General features: G+C 49.6%; 1 protein-coding gene across 1 annotated transcript in view; it reads right to left on the bottom strand.

Annotated features, from left to right (window-relative positions):
* The window catches only part of LOC147099438 (glutamate receptor ionotropic, NMDA 2B-like), a 763,081-nt gene that overhangs the window by 60,440 nt on the left and 675,173 nt on the right, over nucleotides 1-27,468 (bottom strand). The window contains exon 3 of the mRNA XM_085969586.1: nucleotides 10,178-10,292. Within this exon, the coding sequence (XP_085825712.1) occupies nucleotides 10,178-10,292 (115 nt within the window). The remainder of the gene's footprint in view (nucleotides 1-10,177; nucleotides 10,293-27,468) is intronic.

Consider the following 27,468-nt stretch of genomic DNA (forward strand, 5'->3'; position numbering starts at 1 on the left):
GGTAGGAGGGGGTCTACATCAGGACCAGGGGTAACAGAGGATGATAACATCAGGACCAGGGGTAGGAGGGGGTCTACATCAGGACCAGGGGTAACAGAGGATGATAACATCAGGACCAGGAGTAGGAGGGGGTCTACATCAGGACCAGGGGTAACAGAGGATGATAACATCAGGACTAGCTGTAGGAGAAGTGGACAAAATCATCACCTGGGATAGGAGAGGAGGTCAACATCACGACCGGGGTAGGAGGATGACAGCATCAGAACCAGGAGTACAAAATCAGGAGTAGGAGAGGAGAACAGTATCAGAATCAGGGGTAAGAGAGGACGACAACATCACGACTGGGTTAGGACCAGGGATAGGAGAGGAGGACAGGATCATCACCAGGGATAAGAGATGAGGTACAGTTCCATGGGTCTGGGGTACAGATTGACTGGTGTTGGGGTATAGTTCTATGGTTCTGGGGTACAGTTCTATGAGTCTATGTTACAGTCTGTGCTGTAAAATTCTACTATTTAGCTGGCTTGCAATATTCCAATGCATGTTGCAGGTGGCGAGTATTTGGGAAATTCCCCCATTGTCTGGATTTTACAGAATATTACGTCAAGGCTCCATTAGTCAAAGATTGAGAAGGAAAAACAACCCAGTTTCTGTCAGTCCAAAGTTGTTATGGAGAAAGTGAACCAGAAAGTAGGATGCATCTTGAGGGCCTTTGGTTCCACGATCCCACTCCTTCTGTGAGGAGCCGTGCTCAACTGAAGAGTGGGTCGGAGAATCAGGACCACAACGCTGAAATATTTGACCCCTCTCGAAACAACTGATTCCCACCCTGTATAGGTCTGGGCACAGATGACTCGCAGGAGAAGAATGATTCCTAGAATTATGCAGTACAGGAAACTTTCTTTTAACCGGCACCTAAATATCCGGAAACCTCTCTTAACCGGCAAAATTCAGGAGTAGGTTCAGGTAAGTTTTACTATATATTAGTGGCCATGCAACAGGGACTCCTGGATCTGTGGCCGTGTAACCGGGACTCCTGCACCTGTGGCCGTGTAACCGGGGCTCCTGCACCTGTGGCCGTGTACGGGGCTCTTGTACCTTGGTAAGTATACATCTCTGTAATCCGGACTTTTTGATCAACCGGTACCACGCCGGTCCCGTCGGTGCCGGAAAAAAAAGAGTTTCCTGTAGTAAGTCATAAGAAAACACTTACAATTATCATCGTGGAGAAGGTGGTTATGGGGGCAGGGGCATGATTCAGGAATAATATCTATTTCATTCAGACTGTAGACATGATACATTAAGGAGGAGAAATTCGGTATCGCCCCATTTGGGGCGCTAGTATTGGCGGTGCGCAAAGTTTAGCGCCAGGCGCAAATTATCGCCACCTCCAGCAATATTGGGTAGCTGTGCCCCTGAAGGTGATTGCGGCGCTAAATCAGGCGCTGCACGACAGTCTTAAGGCGTTAACCCGGTGGCGTGGCACAGTATCTCCGCGGGTGGGCGCAGCGCAGGTGCTGTCAATTATCGAGTTCAGCCAGACACGCTGGCGCCGGACAGCTCTTAAAGGGGCGGTTCGATCATCATCTCCAGCCGCACCCTGCGCATCGTAGGCCTCAAACTCGGTGGTAACCTTCCTGTGGCGTCGACAACTGCCTGAACATGGAGAGGGCCAGGGAGAGAGCGCAGCGCTTCAGCGAGGGGGCATTGGATGCTCTGGTTGGCGCGGTGGAGCGCAGGCGATCTGTACTCTACCCAGAGAATGGCAGGAGGCCTCAGCACAGCGACTATCGCAGAGCTTGGAGGGAGGTTTCCAACAGAGTCACCTCCAGCAGCATGGTTCCCAGGACTCCTGTGCAATGCAGGAAGAAGTTCAACGACCTCACTCGGGTCGTCAGGGTGAGTGCCTTTTTCAGAATCATCTTCATCCCTCCATCTGGACCTCACTTTATGGCCAGAGGGTGTGCAAAGCCCCAATGGCCAGTTGTCATCCAGCACCCATGGCCCTTTCTGGAAACACACACGCACATTGAGCTCTGTGCATAATGTAAGGGCTCCTGGATCATGGGAGGCATGTCATCCCAGATCAGGGCAGCATAATGTAAGGGCTAATCGACCATGGGAGGCATGTCATCCCAGATCAGGGCAGCATAATGTAAGGGCTCCTGGACCATGGGAGGCATGTCATCCCAGATCAGGGCTGCAGGTTTCCTCACACCCTGTCCTTTCTCTTGCAGGCCAAGCTGGCCCATAATAGAAGGCAACAGCATCAGACCGGAGGAGGCCGGCCTCACCTGCAGACCCTCACAGACCTGGAGGAGCGAGTCCATCGGATTGTGGCAAGCCGGATGATTGGACCCGTCACCTCTGGAGGTGCCGACCCCATTGTGGACAGCAATGGTAAGGTCATCACCTTTTTGACCTCTCCCTTCCACTTGTTCCCCACACCAGCATGCTTTTTTACTCTCGAGCCAACTCAAAGCATTGCAGCACTCATGCATCCCTTGCTGCCACCCTGTCCTTTCGCTAAAGCCACTCTTGAACCTCCCTGCTTTCAGCTGCTGCATCACCAGCTCGGGAGGTGGGCCCTCAAGCTGCCAGTGCGAGTGACTCTGGAGGCGACGAGGAGGAGGAAGCCGGACCACCTGTGCCACCCTCAGGCAAGCCAGCCCATGTCCAGACTGGGGAGACACCTTTCCTGGAGGGGAGCGGGGGGGAATGGTCTGAGGAGGATGCAGCTCCAGGACCCAGTGGCCTGCAGCAACGCGAGGTGGGTAGGGAAGCTCGGGGGCACCGTGCAGGACTTCGGCGCAGCACTGGCAAGGATTGTGCAGGACTTCGGCAAAGCACTGGCACCTGCCACGCAAGCGCTGAGTGCTGCCACGCAGTCAGTGGCTGGTCTCATGCAGACGCAGATTGAGGCCATGCGAGCACTGACTGCTGCCACCCTCGCTGGATCGGGCAGGATTACCCGGGGCCCTCGCCGCGCCACAACAGGCCAGCAATCTGTGCACCAGCCGATTGCTGCGCATGCTGCGGTGCTGCCTCGTCAGAGTGCCAGTGTATCGGCCGACCAGGGAGCTGCTGTCCGCTCTCAGGATGGCAGCATTCCTGATGTCACCACTGGCACTTCTCCACTGCAGCTGCCACCACCTATAGGACAGACTGCTGCCGCCCATGCGGAGTTGGAGCAGTCAGCAGCCGGGCCCTCCAGGCCCAGAGCTGGTCCAGGCCGTACCTCAAGGGCATCTGCGGTCTCAGTTTCGGACAGTCAGCAGGCCTCCCCCAGCCTTGCTGCAGCCACTGGGGTCCCATTACAGAGGAGCTGCAGGGCGGGAAGGGGGCAATTCCGCAAGGGAAGCAGATCACCATCGAGGGGCAAAAAGTAGGAGGTGCTGCTAAATTATGTTATTTCTTTTATTCAAGGCCGAGGATGCTGGTCTGAATGTTGGTTATGTTTTGGACATTGTCTCCAGGGTGTGAGAGCCAGTTATGTGGCCGTCTGTTTGTTTTGGTGTTTGTTTCCATTGCTTTGTCATGCGGGAAGGATACACAGTTTGTTAAATAAAGAAGTTTATTTATTCACAATGTCCATGTCTGTTCTTTGCACAAATTGTTGCCTTGACCGGCTTAGGGGTAGCAGAACGGTTCCATTCATGTTCTTGGAATGGCAGAAAGCATTCCCTCAGAGGGGCCTAGAAGCGACTTGCTATAAGCCTCTGACGGACGGCCCTTGCAGTTTGTGCCTCCCTCCCGTCTTGGTTCTGCTCCTCCTCCTCCTCCTCCTCCTGTTCCTCCTCCTCTGCTGGTGCTTCAATGTCAGGTGGCATTGGCTGGGTCCTGAGGATTGTCAGGTTATGCCGCATGCAACACACAACCACAAAGTGGGAGACTCGCTCAGGTGAGTACTGAAGGGCTCCTCCGGAATGGTCCAGACAGCGGAACCGTTGCTTCAGCACGCTGATTGTGTGCTCCACGATGTTCCTGGTCGCTTGATGGCTCTCGTTGTATCGCTCTTCAGCAGGGGTGCTGGGCGAACGGAGCGGGGTCAGCAGCCAGGGGCACAGAGGATAGCACTTGTCCTCGAGAAGCCAGCCTCCTGGGTGAGCCGGGCCTTCGAAAAGGTCTGCCACAGGATGAAGGCGTTGTGGCTGCTGCCTGGAAAGTGGGCATTGACAGCGAGTATCAGCTGTCGGTGGTCACAGACCAGCTGCACATTCAAAGAATGGAACCCCTTTCGGTTGCGGAAATCCTCCGCATTCTCTAGAGGCGCCCGCAAAGCCACATGCGTGCAGTCAATGGCGCCCTGCACCATGGGGAAGCCCGCTATCCTTGCAAAGCCCTCTGCGCGCTCTCGCTGCTTGTCCGGGGTCATTGGGAAGGAGATGTAGTGCCGTCTCCTTTTAAAGAGGGCATTAGTCACTTGACGGATGCAGCAATGCACCGCGAACTGTGAGATGTTGGCAATGTCCCCAGCAGCGGCCTGAAAGGAGCCGCTGCCATAGAAGTTTAGAGCCACAGTGATCTTCACAGCCACCGACAGAGATGTCCTGCACCTTAGTTGAGGCTGCAGATCTGGCTGAAGCAGGTGGCAGAGCTGAGTGACCACCCCCTTACTGAAGCGCAGCCTTCGGAGACACTGCTCCTCCGACATGTTGATATACGAAAACTGTTGGCGGAAAACCCTGGCAGTGTAAGGTCTCATGTGCCGACGTCTGTTGGCCCTCCTCCGTCTGGCCATGCCTGCCACTGTATCCCTGCATCTCTGTGCCCTGTCAATATGATTGAGAAGGACGACGTTCCCATCCAATGCAGCCCCCATATTAAGTGCGCACCGAAAGCTATGCCGGTTGAGAAGCTTACCAACTGCAAAGTTATGTTCAGAAGGCTAAAGTTCCTCAGCCAGTGCTAGCTCACTACAGGAATGGCTCTCCGTTTGTCTCTGAGCAACTCTCTCTCTCTCTCACAGAAGGTGTGGTCCAAAAATGGCTACCACTAATAATCCAGGAAGAGTCCCCTTTAAATAGCGCCCCCCCCCAGCCCGACAGCGACTGGGAAACGTTCAAGGTAACCTGTCGTTGGTAGCGACAGGCGGAACAGAGGGGGGCGCCACTGAATTTCCAGTCCGGGGCGCCCCAAGGGCGTTGCACACTGAAATGACATCATGATTTGCGTGCGCCGGTGAGCGGGCGCTACTGTTTAGCGGCGGTGCTAAATGTCCGCTCAATTTGGGAGGAGGCGCAGGGTTCGCTGCGCCCGGGCGCTAGTTGGTTAGCGCCCCACTTCTCGACCTCTTTAGGTGCTAATGGGTGGCGCAACCAACTGAATTTTTCCCCCTAAGTGTTAAAACTAGGCAATATTTTTAACACTCAGTAATATATTACAATTGATCTAACACACTGGTGTTCCAACACATTTTCAATGGCTAAAGCTGTCCAGGCATTGTCAAACTACTGTTCTCAATAAAACTAAATGTTGAACACCTCCACAGGGCGTTTGCCGATAATTCTTTTCACCTTGCATAGATCAGGCTTGTGGCTTGGGAGAATGTGAACTCACATATATCACTCACGGAGCCCTCGACTTTGAGAAGCAATGTGCAAGTGGAGGCCCACAGGGAGGAAGAGGGATTGGAGCAACCCGATCCATCGCCCTTCTTCCTGGGACAATCCCCCGCATCTGGCTTCAAGAATGGTGCATCGGTGGGCCCGGGGAACAGGTCACTTGCCCACCCTGTCAACCAAGGGGGGATGTGTAGTGTAGGGGGCAACCAGAAAAAAAGGCAGGCAATATTATAAGGGGAGGGGACAGTGTTGTGTATGTAACCTGTTCCACCTTAAGAGAGCTTAAGCCTGTTCCACCTTAAGAGATGTACTACTTTCTCAGGCTGCTGTAGACGTAATACCGGGGGTGAACACACCGGTATATAAGCACTGTGCAGTAATCTTGTATTCAGTATAGTCCCTACCTCCAACCAGTAAAGACCTGTTTTTATTGTTACTCATTAGTCTGTTTTAATTAACTAAATAATTCACAGACTTAACACTGGCGACGAGTCAGGTTCTTACCCTGCGGCAGTTATTCCACGGCGGTTGAAGAGAGGTTTCAAACCTCACCACTCACCACCCCACTGGAAGTGACAGGCATTAGGACCCTGAAGCCTCCATCAGCTTGTGAACCGGAGTAGAAGACAGGACTGGGGAAGAGAGAGGTATAGGGCGATAGCGATCGGCAGATAAGGGCCGGGCCGCTTTCAAGTGCGAGGCGCAGCCGGGCCATCGATCGCATCCGCTGATAAGGGCCGCACTCGGGGGCTGAAGGGAGACGGCGTCGGGGGACGGGTGAAGACCGCCAAGCGCGGGAAAACCGCCATTTTGTGGGCGGAGGACGACGGCAAGAGCGGGAAGCCGCCATCTTTGATAACAAGTAAAGAAAATAAAATCTGAGAAATTGCAAATCTACAATGCCTAAACACGGGAATATTAGCACCTTTGATAGTGACCTCGAAGATTGGGCCATATATGTTGAAAGAGTAAAAAATTATTGTAAGGCCAATAAAATTCGTGACCAAGATAAAGCTCTAACATTATTAAATTTAATGGGTGCGAAGACATACGGGCAATTGAAACACCTGTTATCACCAGATGAACCGGCGGATAAGACGTTCGATGAGATTGTTACTGTCCTGAAAGATCATCTAAACCCCACGCCGCTGATGCTAGCGGAACGATTTAAATTTTACGACAGAAGGCAGCTACAGCATGAAAGCAATGCTGAATATTTGCTGGAATTGCGTAAATTAGCGAAATATTGCCAGTTTGGAACGGGACTGACAGAGGCACTTCGAGACAAATTTGTGTGTGGTTTATTTAAACAAGATACACAAAAGCGACTGCTCGAGGAGAATGAGCTGACGCTTGAGAAGGCGGTCACTATGGCAGCAGCACACGAAGCCGCAGCGAGAGGCACGGCAGTAATGCAGCTACGGTCACCGGAGCTCAGTGCACACAAATTGGGCGTGAGTTCTGGCAAATGTTATCGTTGTGGAAAGACAACGCATGATCAGAACCAGTGTTGGTTTAAAAACCAAGAATGTAGAACTTGTGGTAGGCTTGGACATATAGCTAGAGTATGCAGGTCAGCGAAGAAGACCAGCAACAAGAAGTCACCGCAAGGAAAATACGCAAAGGTACACAAGGTGACCGAACAGGAGTCCGATTCAGACGCTAGCAGTAATGAACTGGCTAGCTTAAGAGTACTCAACGCTGGTAAGGGTGCAGACCTCCAGACAATTTGGGTCACTCTTCAGATAGAAGGAGTCCAAGTAAAACTGGAATTGGACACTGGATCGGCATTGACGGTCATAAATAAGAAAGATTACGGAAAGTTATTCCAACATATTCCCCTACAGGATACGGGGATTATATTGGAAACATACACGGGGCAAAGAGTGTACCCCATCGGGAAAATAGAGGTTGCAGTGGTCCACAAGGGCGAAGACAGTCAAATAATGGACTTATATGTGATATCTGAAGGAGGTCCTCCACTACTAGGACGGGAGTGGATTAGGAAAATGAATATGGACTGGCATTTCCTACAAACAATAACGAGTGAGAACTCGGTGAAGATAGTCGGCCCAGACTCTGGAACGGATGATGGTAAGCCCAACTCAGGTGCAAAAGACAAAGTTTCAGCACAGAATTCCACTGAGCAACAACAACATAGTTTAACTGTGGATTCTGAGTCTGGCAAGTCTACTGATGTGCCCATTTCTGAGGGACACCGGGCTCGAACTCAACTCCATTTCAAACTACAACAGCAATTAGAACAAATGCTTCGCCGTTTTGAGCAAGAGTTGAATGCAACGAAAGAGTTCTTTGATATAGAGTTGGAGAATCTGGAAAGACAACAGAAGCAGCTGATGGAGAAAATGGAGCAGGAGCACACAAAACGTCTGATGTCAGAGGAGTTAACGGTCAGCCAACTCCTGCATATGCTGAAGGACAGGACTCTGAAATGGGAAAAGCTTGAACATGAACTTCAATATTCAAACGAAAGGGGTTCGGAGCTCTCAAAGGTTATTGGAAGAGCTGAGGTGGCAACACAGACTGAGATGACTGCAACAGAGCAGCCCTTGGATGCCAAAAGTACGCTGACTCACGTCAACGTAGAACAACAGACCGCTGAAACAGCTGCTCCGGTAGAGGGATTGCATAGTCCGATCAATCAATCTCCAAAGGAAGTTGAAGTATTAAAATCACAAATGAGGTCATTAGTAAATGACTTGCTGAAAGCCCAGAAAAAGCTGGATGCAGAGGTACACATGAAGAAGTCTCTTCAGGAAAGATGTCTGGATTTGGAACAAGAGCTGGCTAACGTCCAGCTGGGTATGGAGGAAATAGACGACCCTCTCACTGGTCTAGCTCAGGACGACACCGAATATTACTATGACCTGGTGGACGACACCGAATATTACGATGTCCTGTCCTGCCCAGCTTGTAACTTCGACTCCCAAAGTGCAGAAATCATGGAGGAGCACCAAAAGTCTACGGAACATCGAGAGAAGCTGGCTCTACGACGGAAACAGGAGGAAGAGAAGGAGGAACTGCGCATGCAGCTGGCAGCTGTGGCAGCTGACAATGGAGCCCAGAGAGTCTCCAAGAAGCAGAAAAGGAAAAGTAAAAACAGAAGATGACCCATCTGAACCATTATCACCTCTACCAGATCACACACGTGGTCCCTCCGAACGGAGCCAAATCAGTTCGGAAGTTCAAGCTGTTAAATCCATGAAAGGACTATTGAATGAGTAACGTGAACCGACTACACCACAGAGATTGAATCTGTGAACTGTTTTCCGCAGAGACTGAATCTGTGATATGTTACGTTAAACATGAAGTTATATATGTATATATGTTATTACGTTATGTTAAATGGGGGGATGACTATAAAGCTAAGAAGGGAGGAGTGTTGTGTATGTAACCTGTTCCACCTTAAGAGAGCTTAAGCCTGTTCCACCTTAAGAGATGTACTACTTTCTCAGGCTGCTGTAGACGTAATACCGGGGGTGAACACACCGGTATATAAGCACTGTGCAGTAATCTTGTATTCAGTATAGTCCCTACCTCCAACCAGTAAAGACCTGTTTTTATTGTTACTCATTAGTCTGTTTTAATTAACTAAATAATTCACAGACTTAACAGACAGCACTGAATAACAACTGGCATTTATATAGCGCCTTCACTATTGAGAAACATCCCAAGGTGTTTGACAGAGGTGTAATTAAAAAAGTGGATGCTGAGCCAAAGAAGCAGACATTAGGTGAGGTGACCAAAACCTCGGTCAAAGTGGTGGGTTTAAAGGAGGGCCTTAAAGTAGGAGGTGGAGGCGGAGGTGGTGGTGGAAAGGTGGAGAGATTTTGAAGGATAAGGAGGGATATTTCCCCAATCACAGTCACAAATAATGTCATCTGTGACTTTGGTTAGGGCCATTTCCGTGCTATGGGAAAGATGCAAACCTGATTGGAGAGATTGGAGAGAAATAGGTATGGATTTGGAAGGCACAAACGTTCAAGGGCCTTGGAGAGGAAAGGGAGGTTGGCGATGTGGCAGCAGTTTGCAAGGACAGAGGAGGTTGAGAGTGAGATTTTTGAGGAGGTGGGTGATGATGGCAGTTTTGAAAGGGAGGGGGACAGTACCTGAGGAGAAGGAACCATTTGCCAGCTAGCATGGGGGTCCAGGAAGGCAAGTTTGGTGGTCAGTAGTACAGGGGAAATGGGGTCAAGGGAGAGGTAGTGGGTCTCAGGGACCAGGTGTGCTTGGAGAGGGCATGAGGGTAGGAGAGAGAAACAAGAGAGAGACAGGCATTCAGTGGTAGGGTTGGGGAAATCCCGGGGTTGATGGGCAAGGGGAACAGGGAAAAGCAGCAGAAGCAGCTGATCAAATGGTCTTTAGCTTGATGACCAAAACCATGAGCTCCTCGCAGTTGTTGTTAGTGGTGAAGGTGGTTGGTGCATGGGGGAGAGTGGACAAAAGAAGTGGGGGCAATTTTGCTGGATTACTGTGTTTAATGATAATATTGTTGGATTATTGTTTTAACTAGTTTCACACAACCCATGTGCATACACATGCACCTCTATATTTCCCCAAGACATTAAACATTCCTTGCAAGAAGTCCATACCTTCTCCCAGATCCGCTCTTTGTTCAGTAAGATTATAACTAATTTGGGGTGCATCTGGTACCCGTCTTCACTGAAGGAAAGGTTTCTTCCCTCGAAACTTACATTCATAAGGTATCTGCAAAAAAAGAAGACAAGCTAGAGATTAATGTCTAGAATGTGGAACTGTCCATATTTATTCCAGTCATCATTGATTACTTAGCAAAGCACAACAACTAGAAGCTCTAAAGAAACCACTACACAATACAGGAGCCTGTGGGTTGGATCACCTTACAGTTCAAGCCTTGCAGTTAGCATTTACTGCTTTACTGTGAGATGCTATTCTCAGGATACCCGAGTGGGGACTGGACTCAGTAATCTCCCATTCCCCACGCTTAAACACACAAGGTTGAATCGGCACCAGTTATTACATCACCTGCCTCTGAGGCCAGGGTGGCACAGTGGGTTAGACACTGGCCTTTCACACACAACAACTTGCGTTTGTGCCACATCTACAGCGTAGAAAAATGTCCCGAGGTGCTTCGCAGGGGCGTAATCAGACAAAAAAATAGACGCTGAGCCCAAGGAAGAGATATTAGGAGGTGTGACCAAAAGCTTGGTCAAAGAGGTAAAGAAAGACTTGCATTTAAATAGCGCCTTTCACAATCACCAGACATCTCAAAGTGCTTTACAGCCAATTAAATGCTTTTGAAGTGGAGTGACTGTTGTGATGTGGGAAACATGGCAGCCAATTTGCACACAGCAAGCTCCCACAAACAGCAACGTGATAATGACCAGATAATCTGTTTTTTTGGTTGAGGGATAAATATTGGCCTGGACACCAGGGAGAACTCCCCTGCTCTTCTTAGAAGTAGTGCCTTGGGATCTTTTACATCCACCTGAGAAAACAGACAGTATCTCTGTTTAACATCTCATCCGAAAGACAGCACCTCCAACAGTGCAGCACTCCCTCAATACTGCACTGGAGTGTCAGCCCAGCTTTATATACCCAAGTTCTTGGAGTGGGACGTAAACCCACAACCTTCTGACTCAGAAGCGAGTGCGCTACCAACTGAGCCACAGCTAACAGTAGGTTGTAAGGAAGGTATTAAATGAGGAGAAGGAGGTGGAGTGGCAGGTGGATTTAGCAAGGGCATTGCAGAGCTATTTGATACACATACTCGCCAACCTGGAAAATGAGCAAAAGCTGACACAGACAGTCTGAAAGAAGCCGACAGCTCAAAAACAGTCGTGAATGGAGGCCTGTGACTCAGACCCCACTTTACGGTGTCTAAGCTAAATTTTACCCGTGTTGAGGGATCACATTTCACAATACAGTCCATTTTCTTTGGCAAGGCCCTTGGGTTTCAGATTTTGCGATGACATTTGAAAACAAATACATATTCTGAGAGTGCAGCGGGACACAAGCTTGCCGTAACCTAAGCTGCAGGTATTGCAGGAAAAGGCTAAAGTACACAAAATTATGTTCTGGTGGATTTAAATATCTCTCAAGGGGATATAGAATAAAATTGATGGTGATTGTGCAGGTGTACATATGAGCATCAAGATGGGTCGAGTCCAGTAGTTACATTATGCACCAGGTAAAAGGGAATAATTCACATGCTCACAGTCGGCTGAAAATTCAGTAGCCTTAGCGCCTCATTTGAGGCGCTAGAGGGCCTTGCGCCGGAGTTATGGCCAGTAGTGAAATTCCCTGGGGCCCTAAATCGGCGTTGCTCCGGTAGCGCTGCGCCGGCACCGATGACGTCATCGGTGTGCGCAGCGTCCCAGTTGCCGTGGTAACCCGCCCGAACTCCGAAATTGAGTTACGGCCGCCTCGCCCGTGGCAGCCGCAACCAGCGTTTTGTCAGAGGTGCCTCACTGCAGTTAGCGCCGGCGCATTAAAGGCCCCGCGGCGGCCGGCCGCTTTCCCGCCGGCCGCTTGCCCGCAGCTCCCTCCCCGGACTTCTCCCCCCTCCCCCCGGAACAGATGCAAGCCCGGCACTTGTCCGAGGTGCCGGGCTCATTTTTAAGCAGATTTGCGCGGGCCGCGGCCGGGTGCAGGCAGCTCCTCCTTAACGGAAGGAGGAGGCCTGCACTTCCCCAGCCTGCCGCACCGCATCGGGTGCCGCAGCGCCGGAATTGCGGCGCAAAACGGCAGTTAGCGCCCTTTTCCAGGCGCTAAGACCCTTCAGTAGCGCCGGCAGCCGTTTGGGCGCGGCGCTACTGAATTTTTGGCGCGCGCAGGGGGACTTAGCGCCGGCACTAACTTCCGGCGCTAAAGCCCTGGCTAAGCCAAAACCCAATTTCTAGGCCACAGACTCTGCACCATCTGGGCTTACATCACAAGTCCAATGTCTCAAACCATTCCTACTTGGTCAGTTGAAGAACTTGTAACTTGGCAGTATATTTCCTGAGGTTGATGGACTACGCAGGTATTGCCACCTTATTTAAGCTCTAACAAATTGTCGATACACTGGGACTACATTGTAGTGCTGGACTATACAAAATCAATCGAGGAGTGATGAATCAGCATGGCTCCAGACAAAACCCAGGCACTATTTCTCTATGTCCCTACACAGATGTGACAGGGTCGCATTGAAAAATGAGATGATTCTGGTTTAGAAGACATGACGAGGCTACCGCTCAAATTGTTCCCTGTGCTGAAGGGTTCAACTCCCACGGGACACAAATTAAGATTGAGCAAATTTGGAAAGGCAAATCAGACAGAACCTTTCCGCCCAATAATTTGCATTTATAAAGGAAGACTTGCATTTACATTGCGCCTTTCACGACCTCGAGACGTCCCGAAGCGCATTAAAGAAGTACTCTTGAAATGTAGTCATTGTTGTAATGTAGGAAACGCAGCAGGCAATTTGTGCACAGCAAGCTCCCACAAACAGCAATGTGATAATGACCAGATATTCTGTTTTAGTGATGTTGGTTGAGGGATAAATATTGGCCTGGACACCGGGGAGAACTCCCCTGCTCTTTCTCAAAATAGTGCCGTGGGATCTTTCACGTCTACCTGAGAGGGCAGACGAAGCCTTGGTTTAATGTCTCATCCAAAAGACTGGACCTCCGACAGTGTGAAACTTCCTCAGTACTGCACTGGAAGTATCATTCTGGATTTGATGTTCAAGTTTTTGGAGTGAGGCTGGAACCCACGACCTTCTGACTCCAAGAACAAGAATGCTTACCAACTGAGCCACAACTGACACCTATGCATTCTGTAGTGCATTTGACAAAGAAAAATGTCCCAAAGCACAAAGTTGTGGAATAAGTGGCCATGGAAGTTCATGGGAGCAGGCATTGCTGCTGGCAAACTCCTCAGGCCTTCTCCCATCCCACCGACGGAATGTGGTGGGTTTGGGGCGGACGCCCAATTTACACCCCACCTGTTTTTATGCGCCATTGAAGAATGGAGAGGAAAATTGGGTGTCTGACCCGAAACCCGCCCCATTCTCACGGAGCGGGTTAGGTGAACATTGGGGCTAGACATTCTGTCCTTATTTTTATTTAATATATATTTGATTTGATACGATTATTTATTATCTATCTGTATTTATGTTAAAAATCTGTGTACACTTCTTGTCTACAAAACCTTACTCACTGTTGTCACAAGCTTATGCCAACTTTTCCCCATTATAATTTCGATGCAGCGTCTCCCAATTGTCTGCCATAACTTTACTGGGATATCTGTGCAAGCGCCAGAGAAACAGTGCAAACAGTTTTCAGCAGATATTCCGCCAAACTTACGGCAGAAAATCGGGAAATCCATGGAAATTCTACCCCTAAATCCTAAGTCCACGTTTAGAATGGAAACGGCCCAAGTAAGCAATTTAGAACACCTCTCCTGTACTGCATTCAGTATTACAGACCAGCTCTCCTGTACTGCATTCAGTATTACAGACCAGCTCTCCCGTACTGCATTCAGTATTACAGACCAGCTCTCCCGTTCTACATTCAGTATTACAGACCAGCTCTCCCGTACTGCATTCAGTATTACAGACCAGCTCTCCCGTACTGCATTCAGTATTACAGACCAGCTCTCCCGTACTGCATTCAGTATTAGAGACCAGCTCTCCCGTACTTCATTCAGTATTACAGACCAGCTCTCCTGTACTGCATTCAGTATTACAGACCAGCTCTCCCGTACTGCATTCAGTATTAGAGACCAGCTCTCCCGTACTGCATTCAGTATTACAGACCAGCTCTCTCATACTGCATTCAGTATTACAGACCAGCTCTCCCGTACTGCATTCAGTATTAGAGACCAGCTCTCCTGTACTGCATTCATCATTACAGTCCCCCAGACCCATATTAAATTGAACATTACGAACCATTACCTCCGTACTGCATTACAGTATTACAGAACACCTCTGCCATACCTCGTTCAGCATTACAGTCCCATACGACATTGAACCTCCATACTGCATTACTGCAATGCAGCCCAATCGTCCTGTACCACAGTGAACAACCACAGCTCTATAGAGCACCCCCTACTGCACCAGCGTGACATTCCTCACTCCAGCCCTCCTTGAAGCCTGTCCAAGTGAGATCGACAATTCAATATCAGCTGGTGCTAATTCTGGGACAGGTTAATGATGTAGACTCAAGCTTAACAGGAGGCTATTGCCCAAGCTCATTTTACAAAGGAAAGATGCATGCAATAGAGGAGAGATGTCAAACTCAATTTATATGGTGGGCCTGACCCGACACCCTGGCACTTGACGTGAGCTACATTCAGCAGAAGTTATTTGGACACACTGGGGCAGAAATTGTGTGTTTCGTTTGATTTTTGGGCATAAGATGGGTGCAATGTATATCTATTTCTGGGCGTGAGGTAATCTGCTCCTATGGTTGGCACATCCGGACGCAACCCATCTCTTCCATTGGGGCAGAAAAACGTGTGGAGTGCTATTACAGGGCGTTATGACAAGCTGGATACTTTTATCACCACCAGGAGATTTGAACTGATCACCTCTGGGTTGCTAGTCCTGTACGATAATTATATTCCCAGTCGGAATCCTCAGATAGCAATTTGATGTGCTTCGAGAGAGAGGTGGAGTTGAGGTTATGATAGGTAGAGAGATGCAGTTGAGGTTATGTGGTGATGAGGTAGGGAGGAAGGGTTGAGTTTATATGGGGATGAGGTAGGGAGGAAGGGTTGAGTTTATATGGGGATAAGGTAGGGAGGAGGGGCTGAGTTTATATGGGGATGAGGTAGGGAGGAGGAGTTGAGTTTATATGGGGATGAGGTAGGGAGGAGGGGCTGAGTTTATATGGGGATGAGGTAGGGAGGAGGAGTTGAGTTTATATGGGGATGAGGTAGGGAGGAGGAGTTGAGTTTATATGGGGATGAGGTAGGGAGGAGGAGTTGAGTTTATATGGGGATGAGGTAGGGAGGAGGAGTTGAGTTTATATGGGGATGAGGTAGGGAGGAGGAGTTGAGTTTATATGGGGATGAGGTAGGGAGGACGAGTTGAGTTTATATGGGGATGAGGTAGGGAGGAGGGGTTGAGTTTATATGGGGATGAGGTAGGGAGGAGGAGTTGAGTTTATATGGGGATGAGGTAGGGAGGAGGGGTTGAGTTTATATGGGGATGAGGTAGGGAGGAGGAGTTGAGTTTATATGGGGATGAGGTAAGGAGGAGGAGTTGTGTTTATATGGGGATGAGGTAGGGAGGAGGAGTTGAGTTTATATGGGGATGAGGTAAGGAGGAGGAGTTGAGTTTATATGGGGATGAGGTAGGGAGGAGGGGTTGAGTTTATATGGGGATGAGGTAGGGAGGAGGAGTTGAGTTTATATGGGGATGAGGTAGGGAGGAGGGGCTGAGTTTATATGGGGATGAGGTAGGGAGGAGGGGTTGAGTTTATATGGGGATGAGGTAGGGAGGAGGAGTTGAGTTTATATGGGGATGAGGTAGGGAGGAGGAGTTGAGTTTATATGGGGATGAGGTAGGGAGGAGGAGTTGAGTTTATATGGGGATGAGGTAGGGAGGAGGAGTTGAGGTTATATGGGGATGAGGTAGGGAGGAGGAGTTGAGGTTATATGGGGATGAGGTAGGGAGGAGGAGTTGAGGTTATATGGGGATGAGGTAGGGAGGAGGAGTTGAGTTTATATGGGGATGAGGTAGGGAGGAGGAGTTGAGGTTATATGGGGATGAGGTAGGGAGGAGGAGTTGAGGTTATATGGGGATGAGGTAGGGAGGAGGAGTTGAGGTTATATGGGGATGAGGTAGGGAGGAGGAGTTGAGGTTATATGGGGATGAGGTAGGGAGGAGGGGCTGAGTTTATATGGGGATGAGGTAGGGAGGAGGAGTTGAGTTTATATGGGGATGAGGTAGGGAGGAGGGGTTGAGTTTATATGGGGATGAGGTAGGGAGGAGGGGTTGAGTTTATATGGGGATGAGGTAGGGAGGAGGGGTTGAGTTTATATGGGGATGAGGTAGGGAGGAGGGGTTGAGTTTATATGGGGATGAGGTAGGGAGGAAGGGTTGAGTTTATATGGGGATGAGGTAGGGAGGAGGGGTTGAGTTTATATGGGGATGAAGTAGGGAGGAAGGGTTGAGTTTATATGGGGATGAGGTAGGGAGGAAGGGTTGAGTTTATATGGGGATGAGGTAGGGAGGAAGGGTTGAGTTTATATGGTGATGAGGTAGGGAGGAGGAGTTGAGTTTATATGGGGATGAGGTAGGGAGGAGGAGTTGAGTTTATATGGGGATGAGGTAGGGAGGAGGGGTTGAGTTTATATGGGGATGAGGTAGGGAGGAGGAGTTGAATTTATATGGGGATGAGGTAGGGAGGAGGAGTTGAGTTTATATGGGGATGAGGTAGGGAGGAAGGGTTGAGTTTATATGGGGATGAGGTAGGGAGGAAGGGTTGAGTTTATATGGGGTTGAGGTAGGGAGGAGGAGTTGAGTTTATATGGGGATGATACAGGGAGGTGGGGCTGATTCATCAAAAGGGATATTAGTTGGCTCAAATGTTGGCCTTGTTCCTAAAATTTCTTAAGTAGTTCTCAGCTACTTTTTGTTTTTTTCAAACATTTTATTAACTGTGAATCGTAAGTGAATAAGACTTGAATTTCACATGGCAATGATCCAGCTTTCTCTCTCACTCTCCTCCTTTCAGACAAAGAAAATATGGTGAACAATAAAATTACTACGATATATATTTATTCTAATTACACCGTTTTTCTCCCTGGCATCGAAGACTGGATCACTGACTGACACCCGCATATGGGGTCATGCTTTAGTTGGCCAAATATTTGCCTGTGTGGTTGATCTACACAGAAAATGTTATTCCCTTGGGAATTCTCCACTGACAGAGATTAATATCATCACCTGAAGCAAATAATTACATAAAACGCAGACTGTACTGAACCTGTGAAACATCAGCCCCAGTAAAATAAGGCTCATTAGTTTCAACTAATCTATTCAGTCCTTGCAAACCAATTTGCGTTACAATTTTCTCCATTAAAATGGTGATGTTTGGCCACAAAGCCAGACGGAGGGCACTATTTACTCAATTAATCCCAGAGGATGCTCTTGCTGATTTTATCTGACCAGTGTTATTTTGGCAGAGAAGGTAAGTGGGTTAATGCACATGTTAAATTAGCAGACAGCGAAAAGTCACGAGTGTGTTAACTTTTCCTGCACTAATATCACCAAAACCAGGAAATTTTGGTCTAAGATTTACAGTGGCTGCAGTTCGTACATTGTAAAAATTAACTCCGGGAAAAGCAAGTTTATCTTTACAAATCCTGAGCATTTTAACACCGAGTAGAGGCTGTGATTAATAAAAAGCACCAGACATTCAGCAGAGGCCAACAGAACTCAGGGAAGCATCTCTCTGAACAGCAGCAGAGATCCGATCGGTGAGGAAGAGCACTTACTCCCAATAGAGAACAGCACTGTTACTCACAGTGGGGAATGGCACTGTTACTCCCAGTGGGGGACGGCACTGTTACTCCCAGTAGAGAACGGCACTGTTACTCCCAGTAGAGAACGGCACTGTTACTCCCAGTAGAGAACGGCACTGTTACTCATAGTAGAGAACGGCACTGTTACTCCCAGTGAGGGACGGCACTGTTACTCCCAGTAGAGAACGGCACTGTTACTCATAGTAGAGAACGTCACTGTTACTCATAGTAGAGAACGGCATTGTTACTCCCAGTAGAGAATGGCACTGTTGCACCCAGTAGAGAACGTCACTGTTACGCCCAGTGGGGGACGGCACTTTTACTCCCAGGAGAGAATGGCACTGTTACTCCCAGTGGGGGATGGCACTTTTACTCCCAGTGAGGGACAGCACTGTTACTCCCAGTAGAGAAAGGCACTGTTACTCCCACTGGGGGATGGCACTTTTACTCCCAGTAGAGAACAGCACTGTTACTTCCAGTGGGGGACAGCACTGTTACTTCCAGTGGGGGACGGCACTGTTACTCCCAATAGAGAATGGCACTGTTATTCCCAGTAGAGAATGGCACTGTTACTCCCAGTGGGGGATGGCACTGTTACTCCCAATAGAGAACAGCACTGTTACTCCTAATAGAGAATGGCACTGTTACTCCCAGTAGAGAATGGCGCTGTTGCACCCAGTGGGGGACAGCACTGTTACTCTCAGTAGAGAACGGCAGTTACTCCCAGTAGAGAATGTCACTGTTACTCCCAGTGGGAGACAGCACAGTTACTCCCAGTGGGGGATGTCACTGTTACTCCCAATAGAGAACAGCACTGTTACTCCCAGTAGAGAACTGCACTGTTGCTCCCAGTAGAGAACAGCAATGTTAATCCTGGTGGGGGATGGCACTTTTACTCCCAGTAGAGAACAGAACTGTTACTCACAGTAGAGAAAAGTACTGTTACTCCCAGGGGGGCGGGGGGGTGGCATCTTTCCTCCCAATGGGGGTGGCACTGTTACTCCCAGTGGGGGACGGCACTTTTACTCCCAGTAGAGAACAGCATTGTTACTCCCAGTCGATAACATTACTGTTACTCGTAGTGGGAGTTGGCACTGATACACCCAGTAAAGAACAGCACTGTTAATCCCAGTAGGGGATGGCACTGTTACTCCCAGTAGAGAATGGCACTGTTACTCCCAGTGGCAGATGGCACTGTTACTCCCAGTAGCGAACAGCACTGTTACTCCCTGTAGAGAATGGCACAGTTACTCCCAGTAGAGAACAGCACTGTTACTCCAAGTAGAGAACGACACTGTTACTCGTAGTGGGGGATAGCACAGTTACTCCAAGTAGAGAACGGCACTTTTACTCCCAGTAAAGAATGGCACTGTTACTCTCAGTGGGGGATGGCACTATTACTCCCAATAGAGAACAGCACTGTTACACGCAGTGGGGGAGGGCACTGTTACTCCCAGTAGAAAGTAACACTGTTGCTCATGGTAGAGAACGGCAATGTTACACCTAGTGGGGGATAGCACTGTTCCTCCCAGTAGAGAATGGCACTGTTATTCCCAGTGAGGGATGGCACTGTTACTCCCAGTAGAGAACAGCACTGTTATTCCTAGTAGAGAACAACACTGTTACTCCCAGTAGAGAACGGCTCTGTTACTCCGAGTAGAGATCTTCACTGTTACATGCAATGGGGGAGGGCACTGTTACTCCTAGTAGAGAACAGCACTGTTACTCCCAGTAGAGAATGACACTGTTACTCCCAGTAGAGAACGGCACTGTTACTCCCAGTAGAGAACAGCACTGTTACTCCCAGTAGTGAAAGGCACTGTTACTCCCAGTAGAGAATGGCACTGTTACTCCAAAAGAGAAGCGCACTGTTACTCCCATTGGGGGACGGCACTTTTACTCCCAGTAGAGAACAGCACTGTTACTCATAGTGGGGGACGGCACTGTTACTCCCTTTAGGGGATGGCACTGTTACTCCCAGTAGAGAATGGCACTGTTGCTCATAGTGGGGGACAGCAATGTTACTCCCAGTAGAGAACGGCACTGTTACTCCCAATAGAGAATGGCACTGTTATTCCCAGTAGAGAATGGCACTGTTACTCCCAGTGGGGGATGGCACTGTTACTCCCAATAGAGAACAGCACTGTTACTCCTAATAGAGAATGGCACTGTTACTCCCAGTAGAGAACGGCGCTGTTACACCCAGTGGGGGACAGCACTGTTACTCTCAGTAGAGAACGGCAGTTACTCCCAGTAGAGAATGTCACTGTTACTCCCAGTGGGAGACAGCGCAGTTACTCCCAGTGGGGGATGTCACTGTTACTCCCAATAGAGAACAGCACTGTTACTCCCAGTAGAGAACTGCACTGTTGCTCCCAGTAGAGAACAGCAATGTTAATCCTGGTGGGGGATGGCACTTTTACTCCCAGTAGAGAACTAAACTGTTACTCACAGCAGAGAAAAGTACTGTTACTCCCGGGGGGGGGGGGCGGCATCTTTCTTCCCAGTGGGGGTGGCACTGTTACTCCCAGTAGAGAACAGCATTGTTACTCCCAGTAGCTAACATTACTGTTACTCGTAGTGGGAGTTGGCACTGATACACCCAGTAAAGAACAGCACTGTTAATCCCAGTAGGGGATGGCACTGTTACTCCCAGTAGAGAATGGCACTGTTACTCCCAGTGGCAGATGGCACTGTTACTCCCAGTAGAGAACAGCAATGTTACTCGCAGTGTGGAACGGCACTGTTACTCCCTTTAGGGGATGGCACTGTTACTCCCAGTAGAGAATGGCACTGTTGCTCATAGTGGGGGACAGCATTGTTACTCCCAGTAGAGAACAGCACAGTTACTCCCAGTAGAGAATGGCACTGTTACTCCCAGTAGAGAATGGCACTCTTACTCCCAGTGGAGAACGGCAGTGTTACTCCCAGTAGAGAACGGCACTGTTACTCCCAGTAGAGAATGGCACTGTTACTCCCAGTAGAGAATGGCACTGTTACTCCCAGTGGGGGACGGCAATGTTATTCCCGGTAAAGAACAGCACTGTTACTCGTAGTGGGGGATGGCACTGTTATTCTCAGTAGAGAACAGCACAGTTTCTCCTAGTGGGGGATGGCATTGTTACTTCCAGTAGATAACGGCACTGTTACTCCCAGTAGAGAACGGCACTGTTACTCCCAGTAGAGAACAGCACAGTTACTCCCAGTAGAGAATGACACCATTACTCCTAGTGGGACATAGCACTGTTATTCCCAGTAGAGAACAGTACAGTTACCCCAGTAGAGAACAGCACTGTTACTCCCAGTAGAGAACGGCACTGTTATTCCCAGTAGAGAACAGCACTGTTACTCCCAGTAGAGAATGGCACTGTTACTCCTTTCTGGGGCATGGCACTGTTACTCATAGTAGAGAACAGTACAGTTACCCCCAGTAGAGAACAGCACTGTTACTCCCAGTAGAGAACGGCACTGTGACTCCAGTAGAGAATGGCACACTAACTCCCAGTGGAGAATGGCACAGTTACTCATAGTGGGGGATGGCACTGTTACTCCCAGTGGGGGACTGCACTGTTAACTCCCAGTGGGGGATGGCACTGTTACTCCCAGTAGAGAACAGCACAGTTACTCCCAGTAGAGAAGAGCACTGTTACTCCCAGTAGAGAATGGCACTGTTACTCACGGTAGAGAATGGTACTGTTACTCATAGTGGGGGATGGCACTGTTACTTCACAGCAGAGAACAGCACCGTAACTCTCAGTAGAGAACAGCACTGTTACTCCCAGTAGAGAACAGCACTGTTACTCCCAGTAGAGAACGGCATTGTTACACCCAGTAGAGAACGGCACTGTTAACTCCCAGTGGGGGATGGCACTGTTACTCCCAGTGGGGGACGGCACTGTTCTCCCAGTGGGGGATGGCACTATTACTCCCTGTGGGGGACAGCACTGTTACTCCAAGTAGAGATCAGCACTGTTACTCGCTGTGGGGGACTGCACTGTTACTCCCAATAGAGAACGGCAATGTTACTTCTCGTAGAGAACAGCACTGTTACTCCCAGTAGAGAACAGCACTGTTACTCGTAGTGGAGATAGCACTGTTACTCCCAGTAGAGAACGGCACTGTTACTCCCAGTAGAGAATGGCACTGTTACTCCTAGTAGAAAATGGCACTGTTACTTCCAGTAGAGTAAGGCACTGTTACACCCAGTAGAGAACGGCACTGTTACTCCCAGTAGAGAACAGCACTGTTACTCCTAGTGGGGCATGGCACTGTTACTCCCAGTAGAGAATGGCACTGTTACTCCCAGTAGAGAATGGCACTCTTACTCCCAGTAGAGAATGGCACTGTTAACTCCCAGTGGGGGATGGCACAGTTACTCCTAGTGGGGGATGGCACTGTTACTCCCAGTGGGGGCCGACACTGTTACTCCCAGTGGGGGATGGCACTGTTACTCACAGTGGGGGATGGCACTCTTACTCCAAATAGAGAACGCTACTGTTACGCGCTGTGGGGGACTGCACTGTTACTCCCAATAGAGAACGGCAATGTTACTTCTCGTAGATAACAGCACTGTTACTCCCAGTAGAGAACAGCACTGTTACTCGTAGTGGAGATAGCAATATTACTCCCAGTAGAGAACGGCACTGTTACTCCCAGTAGAGAATGGCACTGTTACTCCTAGTAGAGAACGGCACTGTTACTCCCAGTAGAGATCAGCACTGTTACTCCAAGTAGAGAATGGCACTGTTACTCCCAGTAGAGAACGGCACTCTTATTCCCTGTGGGAGACAGCACTGTTACTCCCAGTAGAGAAAAGCACTGTTACTCCCAGTGGGGGACGGCATAGTTACACGCAGTGGGGATGGCACTGTTACACCCAGTAGAAAACAGCATTGTTACTCCCAGTAGAGAATGGCACTCCCATACCCAGTAGAGAATGGCACTGTTACTCCCAGTGGGGGATGGCAGTGTTACACGCAGTGGCGGATGGCACTGTTAAACCCAGTAGAGAACGGCACTGCTACTCCCATTAGAGAACAGCACTGTTACTCCCTGTGGGGGACAGCACTGTTACTCCCAGTAGAGAATGGCACAGTTTTCCCAGTAGAGAATGGCACTGTTACTCTCAGTGGGGGATGGCACTGTTATTCCCAGTGGGGGATGGCACGGTTACTCCCAGGAGAGAACTGCACTGTTACTCCCAGTAGAGAACGGCAATGTTACTTCCAGTAGAGAATGGCACTGATACTCCTAGTAGAGCACAGCACTGTCATTCCCAGTGGGGGATGGCACTGTTACTCCCAGTAGAGAATAGTACTGTTACTTGTAGTGGGGGAGGGCACTGTTACTCAAAGTTGAGAACGGCACTGTGACTCCCAGTAGAGAACAGCACTGTCACTCCCAGTGAGGGACGGCATTGTTACTCCCAGTAGAGAACAGCAATGTTACTTCCAGTAGAGAATGGCACTGATACTCCTAGTAGAGCACAGCACTGTCATTCCCAGTGGGGGATGGCACTGTTACTCCCAGTAGAGAACGGCACTGTTACTCCCATTAGAGAACGGCACTGTTACTCCTAGAGGGGGAATAGCACAGTTACTTGCAGGAGAGAACAGCACTGTTACTCCCAGTAGAGAGCGGCACTGTTACTCCCAGTAGAGAACGGCACTGTTACTCCCAGTGGGCGATGGTATTGTTACTCCCAGTAGAGAATGGCACTGTTACTCCCAGTAGAGAAAGCACTGTTACTCCCAGTGTGGGACAGCACTGTTACTCCCAGTAGAGAACGGCACTTTTACTCCCAGTAGCGAATGGCACTGTTACTCCTAGTGGGGGAACGGCACTGTTACTCCCAGTAGAAAACAGCACTGGTACTCCCAGTGGGGGACGGCACAGTTGCACGCAGTGGGGGATGGCACTGTTAAACCCAGTAGAGAACAGCACTGTTACTCCCAGTAGAGAATGTCACTGTTATTCCCAGTAGAGAATGGCACAGTTACTCCCAGTGGGGGATGGCACTGTTACTCCCAGTGGGGGACGGTACTGTTACACCCAGTAGAAAACGACACTGCTACTCCCAGTAGAGAACATCACTGTTACACCCTGTGGGGGACAGCAGTGTTACTCCCAGTAGAGAATGGCATGGTTTTCCCAGTAGAGAATGGCACTGTTACTCTCAGTGGTAGATGGCACTGTTACTCCCAGTGGGGGATGGCACAGTTACTCCCAGGAGAGAACTGCACTGTTAGACCCAGTAGAGAATGGCAATGTTACTTCCAGTAGAGAACGGCACTGTTACTCCCAGTAGAGAACAGCACTGTCATTCCGAGTGGGGGATGGCACTGTTACTCCCAGTAGAGAACAGCACTGTTACTTCCAGTGGGGGATGGCACTGTTACTCCCAGTTGAGAATAGTACTGTTACTTGTAGTGGGGGATGGCAATGTTACTCACAGTAGAGAATAGCTCTGCTACTCCCAGTAGAGAACAGAACTGTCACTCCCAGTGAGGGATGGCATTGTTACTCCCAGTAGAGAATGGCATTGTTACTCCCAGTGGGGGATGGCACTGTTACTCCCAGTAGAGAATGGCACTGTTATTCCCAGTAGAGAATGGCACTGTTACTACTAGCGGGGGCGGAACTGTTACTAGTAGTGGGTGACGGGACTGTTACTACCAGTAGAGAAAGGCACTGTTACTCTCAGTGGGGGATTGCACTGTCACTCCCAGTGGGAGACTGCACTGTTACTCCCGGTAGAGAACGGAAATGTTACTTCCAGTAGAGAATGGCACTGTTACTCACAGTAGAGAACAGCACTGTCACTCCCACTGGGGGAACAGCACTGTTACTTCCAGTACAGAACAGCCCTGTTACTCCCAGTGGGGGATGGCACTGTTACTCCCAGTATAGAACGGCACTGTTACTCGCAGAAGAGAACAGCACTGTTACTTGTAAAGGGGGATGGCACTTTTACCCACAGTAGAGAACGGCACTGTTACTCCCAGTAGAGGCCAGCACTGTTACTCCCAGTAGAGAACAGCACTGTTACTCCCTGTGGGGGACAGCACTGTTACTCCCAGTAGAGAATGGCACAGTTTTCCCAGTAGAGAACGGCACTGTTACTCTCAGTGGGGGATGGCACTGTTACTCCCAGTGGGGGATGGCACAGTTACTCCCAGGAGAGAACTGCACTGTTACTCCCAGTAGAAACCGGCAATGTTACTTCCAGTAGAGAATGGCACTGATACTCCCAGTAGAGCACAGCACTGTCATTCCCAGTGGGGGATGGCACTGTTACTCCCAGGAGAGAATAGTACTGTTACTTGTAGTGGGGGAGGGCACTGTTAATCAAAGTAGAGAATGGCACTGTTACTCCCAGTAGAGAACAGCACTGTTACTCCCAGTAGAGAACAGCACTGTTACTCCCAGTAGAGAATGGCACTGTTACTCCTAGTGGGGCATGGCACTGTTACTCACAGTAGAGAACAGTACAGTTACTCCCAGTGGGGGACGGCACTGTTACTCCCAGTAGAGAACGGCATTGTGACTCCAGTAGAGAATGGCACACTAACTCCCAGTGGAGAATGGCACAGTTACTCATAGTGGGGGATGGCACTGTTACTCCCAGTGGAGGACTGCACTGTTAACTCCCAGTGGGGGATGGCACTGTTACTCCCAGTAGAGAACAGCACAGTTACTCCCAGTAGAGAAGAGCACTGTTACTCGCAGTAGAGAATGGCACTGTTACTCATGGTAGAGAATGGCACTGTGACGCGTAGTGGGGGAGGGCACTGTTACTTCACAGCAGAGAACAGCACTGTAACTCTCAGTAGAGAACAGCACTGTTACTCCCAGTAGAGAACGGCACTGTTACTCCCAGTAGAGAACGGCACTGTTAACTCCCAGTGGGGGATGGCACTGTTACTCCCAGTGGGGGACGGCACTGTTCTCCCAGTGGGGGATGGCACTGTTACTCCCTGTGGGGGACAGCACTGTTACTCCAAGTAGATCACAGCACTGTTACTCGCTGTGGGGGACTGCACTGTTACTCCCAATAGAGAACGGCAATGTTACTTCTCATAGAGAACAGCACTGTTACTTCCAGTAGAGAACAGCACTGTTACTCGTAGTGGAGATAGCACTGTTACTCCCAGTAGAGAACGGCACTGTTACGCCCAGTAGAGAATGGCACTGTTGCTCCTAGTAGAAAATGGCACTGTTACTTCCAGCAGAGTAAGGCACTGTTACACCCAGTAGAGAACAGCACTGTTACTCTCAGTAGAGAACGGCACTGTTACTCCTAGTGGGGCATGGCACTGTTACTCCCAGTAGAGAATGGCACTGTTACTCCCAGTAGAGAATGGCACTGTTACTCCCAGTAGAGAATGGCACTGTTAACTCGCAGTGGGGGATGGCACAGTTACTCCTAGTGGGGGATGGCACTGTTACTCCCAGTGGGGGATGTCACTGTTACTCCCAGTGGGGGATGGCACTGTTACTCCCAGTGGGGGACGGCACTGTCACTCCAAATAGAGAATGCCACTGTTACTCGCTGTAGGGGACTGCACTGTTACTCCCAATAGAGAACGGCAATGTTACTTCTCGTAGATGACAGCACTGTTACTCCCAGTAGAGAACAGCACTGTTACTCGTAGTGGAGATAGCAATATTACTCCCAGTAGAGAACGGCACTGTTACTCCCAGTAGAGAATGGCACTGTTACTCCTAGTAGAGAACGGCACTGTTACTCCCAGTAGAGAACAGCACTGTTACTCCCAGTAGAGAACGGCATTGTTACTCCAAGTAGAGATCAGCACTGTTACTCCAAGTAGAGAATGGCACTGTTACTCCCAGTAGAGAATGGCACTGTTATTCCCTGTGGGAGACAGCACTGTTACTCCCAGTAGAGAACAGCACTGTTACTCCCAGTGGGGGACGGCACAGTTACACGCAGTGGGGGTGGCACTGTTACACCCAGTAGAAAACAGCACTGTTACTCCCAGTAGAGAACGGCACAGTTACTCCTAGTGGGGCATGGCACTGTTACTCCCAGTAGAGAATGGCACTGTTACTCCCAGTAGAGAATGGCACTGTTACTCCCAGTAGAGAATGGCACTGTTAACTCGCAGTGGGGGATGGCACAGTTACTCCTAGTGGGGGATGGCACTGTTACTCCCAGTGGGGGATGACACTGTTACTCCCAGTGGGGGATGGCACTGTTACTCCCAGTGGGGGATGGCACTGTTACTCCAAATAGAGAACGCCACTGTTACTCGCTGTAGGGGACTGCACTGTTACTCCCAATAGAGAACGGCAATGTTACTCCCAGTGGGGGATGACACTGTTACTCCCAATGGGGGACGGCACAGTTACACGCAGTGGGGATGGC

This window comes from Somniosus microcephalus, chromosome 28 (assembly GCF_052327205.1).
Source record: "Somniosus microcephalus isolate GS21.2 chromosome 28, FLI_Smic_1.0, whole genome shotgun sequence".
NCBI lineage: Eukaryota > Metazoa > Chordata > Chondrichthyes > Squaliformes > Somniosidae > Somniosus > Somniosus microcephalus.